The following is a 6,147-nucleotide window of genomic DNA, read 5'->3' as shown; positions in this document are numbered from 1 at the left end:
ATGCAGCATGCTGCGTACAATAAGATACATATTATGAGAAACGGTGATGACGACACTACTACAGAAATGATTTTTCTGGACGAGGCAGGGCAGCAGCGGCTGCCGGAGGTGAGGGTGAACATAATCCACGACGACAACGGCGGCGGCGACCTCTCGCCGCCGTCGCTGTCGTTCCGGTGGAAGACGAAGAAGTACCGTCTGTGGCGAGTCCCGGAGCAGGTGCGCGCCATCAACAAGGAGGAGGCGTACGCGCCCAAGTTCGTGTCCGTCGGCCCGTACCATCGTCGTCACGCCGGCGCCGGCGATCGCAACCGCCTCCGCGGCGAGAAGCTCAAGAAGCGCTACCTCCACGAGCTCCTCAGGGACGTCGAGCCTGACGACCACAAGCATGGAGGGATCCTCCAACGCTGCAAAAGCAGCCTCCAGGAGATTGTGGACGATGTTCGTTGGTAAGTACCTACATCATTTCCCCCCCCCCCCCCCCCCCTACAAAAAAAAATAACTTCTAGGGATAAACCTGACAAATACTTGTCTAAATTTATTCCCAAAAGTTGATTTTTTATATGACCGTGGGAGTACGTACGTCGTAGCACGTCTCTCCACTCCTTCGAGAGTGATCTACCATACATGCTACGTACGGGTGTTAGCAGGAAGGGATTTACTTTATTTAATACTATAAAAGATGCCCATGCGTTGCAACGGATGGATGCTATTTCAATCTTATTATTATTATACGGTTAGCTAAGGTGAAATTCACTGTGGGAGTCCGATTTTTATCTCAAGTTAGTATGCAAGTTTTTTTTTTTACAAAATTTCTTATACGACTCTTTTCATATTTTCAAAAACAAACGAACTTAAAATCCGACTCAAACACTGATATGTATTCCAAAAGCGAACGAACTTAAAACTGACTCAAACACGGATGATGTACCAAAATACCGGCAAAAACATCTTCAATTTTTATAACGGTAGAGATATCTAATTTAATAGTTAAAATAATGGATTTAAGTGAATATCAACGGCTGGGTACTTTTCCATTTTAAGAATTTTTGAAATTTCTCTTAATTTATAGACATGACATGTGACAGTTTAGGAGCGTTTGTACGAGTGCCACGTGGTGGTTTAGAAGCGTTTGTAAAAGGTTTAATTAGTGGGCTTTTCAGTATATAACAGAAGATTGTTGTTGGTTGCCTAAACTTTTTTCCCTTGCTTACATAGAAATGCAATATAGTCCCGGGCAAGTGTGAAATTTCAGAAAACCACACGTTTTACTATGAATGTTGCATAAAAAGCTTTATGATTAATGACATATGAACCCTATTTATTATGGTTCTAAAGTTTTCACAAAACCACACCATGCATATGTATGTTGAGCACAAATTTATTTAAAATTTTAAAACATAGCCTGTATATGAAAATTATAATTGTTGATTTATTAATTAAGGTTGGTAGTTTAAATTCTAGCTTCACTATTTTGAAAATTATTTTTTTCAGATATGCAAATGAGATTTGAATAATGGTAGGGTTTCAAAAACATGTATACCATAAAACCCGTAGTTATACGCCACAAGCCAATAAGCGGTTTATGTAATTTCATGTTTTATGATAATTACTCTAGTTTGAATAAACATTAAAATTTCAATCGCATACACAATGTACTGTTCTTTTCCAAATTATACCAGATTAGATTAGAAAGTCGACGTCAATTACAACTTATTTTCGATTCCATGATTATTTTAAAAAAACTAATTCACGAGTCCAACCTATATGCAATTTCATATATATTAATCTCGAATTTAGGAACAATTATATTTAGGACAACTAAAATTGAATATATAATGACTATGAAAAAAACCTGAAGTGTACTAGTACTATTTTCAACAGCATATTAATTAATCCAATTGTGACACTATGATCCTTCTAACCATCAACCATATCTTTACCAGGCGATATATACTGTTTTAAACTCTCGAGAGAATGTCCTCTCATTTATCTAAAAACCCTTCAAATAACTATGAAAAATTCTGAAAAAAAATATAACATTCATACAACATATATGTGCCATTATATATAATCTTAGATCTAAAGTCAAACTCACAAATTGAGATATAAAAAAGACAAATTTAACATATGAATAATAGTGGTATTATATATTCATAGTTGAGTTTGTTTTTTTTTCTCAATGTGCAGATCAAATTTAAATTTAATTTTTGGTGGAGTTCAATATATCAGTATTCAATTTGTATTAATTTTTTTATAACTATTTACATAGGTTTCGGAAGAAAAAGAAACACAAGGGGGCATCCCAGGATTAGAATCCATTCCTTACTTTTCAGTAGCTTTGCTCATTTTGAGTACCGAATTAGTATAGGTATTGCACACATGACTTGTGGTAACCAAACTAGAAAATGAAAAACGGGTTTTCGGTGTTCAAGAACTTGTGCGTGAAACATCAAAATTTTAAATCATTAATGTATAAAAATCAAGACTTTATGCAAAATGATGTTAATAAATTCATTATGACAAGTACTTTTATGAAGCTATAATTTTAATAACTTTTAAATATATTTCTAAAACGTAATGATCAATATGTGCAGTTGAAACTGTATAGAGATCTCCAAATTAATCGTCAGGTAAAAACAGTAGGGGTACTAATTTTATAGCTCAATTGTTGAAAGAGTATGAACTAGTCTTATATTTTTTTTCCCGTCGGAGTTAACACACAGGCATATATATACAGTACCTTCTTAGTCCCAAAATGAATTCATATAATATATCTTATATCCGCTTTTGACTGATAATGTACATGGTTCAAAATCTATTATATACTAAAAATCCATTAAACTTCCTACAACGCTTCTACGTCGCCACGTGTCACTCTAATAAATTAGAGAAATCCTAAAAAATCAGAGAAAAAAGAAAAACATCCAACTTTCAATTTTCAGTTAAATTGGTGGACCTGTTATTTTAAACCGTTAGATTAGATATATCAAAACTCCCACGCTGCTGATCTCCATCCCGAAAAAGAATAACGTACGTACGTGTACTTCGTACGATCATCACACTTTCTGGAAAAAAAAACTTAATTACCTATGTCATATACTATGGAGAAAAACGATAAATAAAAAAAATATCAATAGTAAAATCAAAGAAATAGTTCTAATCAAGAAAAATCATCAACGCCAGCAGTCCGGCACTTATGTGTTGTCAATAGCCTTTAAACTACAATTTTGTTAAAAATAATACTACACAGAAATAAGTAGGGGGCAAAAATTATAACTATTTTCATTACCTCCTCCTTTTTGTCCCTCTCTGTCCTTCAATGCAGGGTGTAGTATTTACTATGCTATCGTAAATATTGCAAGGGTATATATATGATTAACTTAAGGTGGTGTCAGTGAAAGGCTACTGTAGGCAATGTATCTAAAGGGAAATACTAACTAATAGAATCCTTTGTGAGTGTGCCGATAGTGAATTAAGTGTTGAAATGATGCTATAGGCTGGTCTTTGGGGGCACGGCTACGTCGATGCAGGTCCGATGTTTCAGGGCATTACATAAGAAAGCCCTGGTAGTTACAGTCGGCTTCATCCGTTAGAGAGATATTCATGTCTATTTTTAATGGTGTTATTGTATTATCCGATAGAAGTGGTATGTTTAGACTATTTATACATAGAAGTGGAATATGTCATTTCATTTATTAAAAATGCATATAGCTTTTGAAACAATAACAATAGGGGAGTTTATATATGACCATGAAAACGGGATTTTTATTTAAATATGAGAGATATTCTTATTCTTATCATATTTAGTAGTATATTAAAATCTACCATCTATTTTAGGCAAATATATTTCTTTTTTTATTGTTAGATAATTTACATTTCCTTACCGTGTATATAGTGATGTATGATTTATTTTACCATTCTTTCCCTTGAACAACAAATAAGATGTCAACGCATCTGTGCGAGCTTTATTTCCAGTTTATATTTCAAAAATGTTCTCTGGCTTATATCCCACCCTTATAGTGTTTGAAATATGGCCCTACGATACATGCCCGCGCATTACCTTCCTTGTTTTGGATAAAAACTTCATGTCTACACTCCTACCAACCTACCAACACCCAAACCCCCCAACGAAATTATTTGGACCAAAATTTTTAAAATTTTCAATTATTTTGTGAATTTAGCAAGATTTATTTGAAGTTAGACCAAATTTTGCTAAAAAAAATCCAAATCCCCGACAAGAATAGCGAAACTGAAATTTCGTCGTGGAGGTTCTAGGTTTTACGCGGAGGAGGAGTACGTGCGCGAGATGAAGGATGAGGAGATGGTGACGATGCTGCTACACGACGGGTGCTTCATCATCAAGCACCTCTACAACTTCGTGCTGGGGTACAACGAGGAGGAGCTGTACGCGACGCGGTGGGCGCCGGCGCAGCTGCGCATCGACCTCGGCATGCTGGAGAACCAGATCCCCTTCTTCGTGCTGGAGGAGATCTTCTACCACCTCACGCCGCAGACCTTCCAGCGCAAGATCACGCGCCGCGTCGCCGACAGGGACGACGACAAGACGATGATGCGGCAGAGGAAGAGGCACAAGCTGATAGTCATGGCGATGTGGTACATGCTCAAGGACTGGTTCCAACTCCCCACGCGCGAGAGCGACAAGCTGTACAAGCTCATCGCCCAGGAGGAGGTGCACCACCTGCTGCACCTGCTGCACCTCGCCCACGCCCAACTCGTCAATGTCGACGACGACAAAGGCGCCGTCCTCGGCCTCCGCCGGCGCGACGGCAGCGCCACCAACCAGCAGCAGCAGGGCCACGACAAGGACGACGACGACGACGACGACGCCAAGGCCAAGGCGAACATCGTGTCGGCGGCGCAGCTGCGTGGCCTCGGCGTCAAGATCAGCAAGGCGCCGACGAAACGCGGCGGAATACTCGACGTGCGGCTCAGGAATGGCCTCTTGTCGCCGGTTCTGGAGGTGCCGGCGCTTACCGTCGACCAGGGCACGGTGCAGCTGCTGCAGAACCTCGTCGCGTACGAGCAGCAGGGCACGCCACCACCGAGCAACGACGACGAGCACCCCCGGGACTACTTCACCACCTACGCCTTCCTCATGTACAACCTCGTCAGCTCCACGGACGACATCGCCGTGCTCCAGGAGCAGGGCGTCCTCCTCAACAACTTCGGAAGCCATGAAACGGTCAGTATATATATACTTATCATTCGATCAATCTCGTCACGAATACATACATGTATCTGAATTCTCAATTCGTTATCAGTTAATTACCGCGCGCATATATATATATATATGCAGATCATCGAGTACTTCAAGAACCTATGCCGAGGTAATCAGCGGAGCGGCACGGAGGAGAAGACACACATCGGCAAGGTGCTGCAGGGGCTCAGGGATTGCAGCCAGAACAAAGCGTATCGTTACTGGGCGGAGGCCAAGAAGTACATGGACAGCCCTGTCAAAATCCTCGCGCTCATCGTCTCCACTCTTCTCGCCATCTCCACTGTCTTGCAGACTACCGTCGCCTTCTATCCCAAATGATACACCTCGCCCTTCATTCCATGCCCAACTAATTATGATCAGTTATTTTTCGCTCCTAATTAACTTTCAAATTTGGATAAAATTTATTTACTTGGAATAATGCTAGTACTACCTAACTTTTAAGTTCATTTCGAAGATTTAAGGCTTCATTAAAAGCTTAATTCAGCTTCAAAAATAAACCCTACCCTATTGGTAATTATCTTATGTCATCTTAGCTATACATATATATATGTGTGTGTGGATTAATTTGTGTGTGCGCGCTCGTGGAGTTCAGATCCTCAGCATTAGTGATATATTTTGTCGGTGTTACCAAAATGTTGTAATAATTTAATACATCAAATAAGTGGGGCACCTACAATTTGGGCCTTGATTGATATTTTAAATAATATGATTATGTAATACTAGTCGTCAACCCGTGTGTTGCACAGGTTATTTTTAATGATGCTCTAAATATTATAATTTTATGATTATTTAAACTACAATATACCGAGCGCTACGCACGTATTAACCGCACGGAAGTAAAGACCCTTATAGAGGTTCTTATATATCCTTGGAGAGGTATATACCTCCCTAAAAAAATAAATTGA

At 39.3% G+C, this 6,147-nt stretch overlaps 1 protein-coding gene across 1 annotated transcript; it reads left to right on the top strand.

Moving 5' to 3' along the window:
* Window positions 1-5,918, top strand: LOC127773355 (UPF0481 protein At3g47200-like). Its single transcript, XM_052299418.1, has 3 exons — window positions 1-449; window positions 4,279-5,206; window positions 5,321-5,918. Exons 1-3 carry the CDS (start codon window positions 1-3, stop codon window positions 5,558-5,560), a joined length of 1,617 nt encoding a protein of 538 aa, XP_052155378.1. The 3' UTR covers window positions 5,561-5,918.
* The last annotated feature ends 229 nt before the right edge of the window (window positions 5,919-6,147 follow it).

The sequence above is a fragment of the Oryza glaberrima genome, chromosome 5 (genome assembly GCF_000147395.1).
Source record: "Oryza glaberrima chromosome 5, OglaRS2, whole genome shotgun sequence".
Taxonomy (NCBI): Eukaryota; Viridiplantae; Streptophyta; class Magnoliopsida; order Poales; family Poaceae; genus Oryza; species Oryza glaberrima.
Note: the sequence above shows the minus strand (reverse complement) of the source record. Positions and strands in the feature narration are given on the sequence as shown.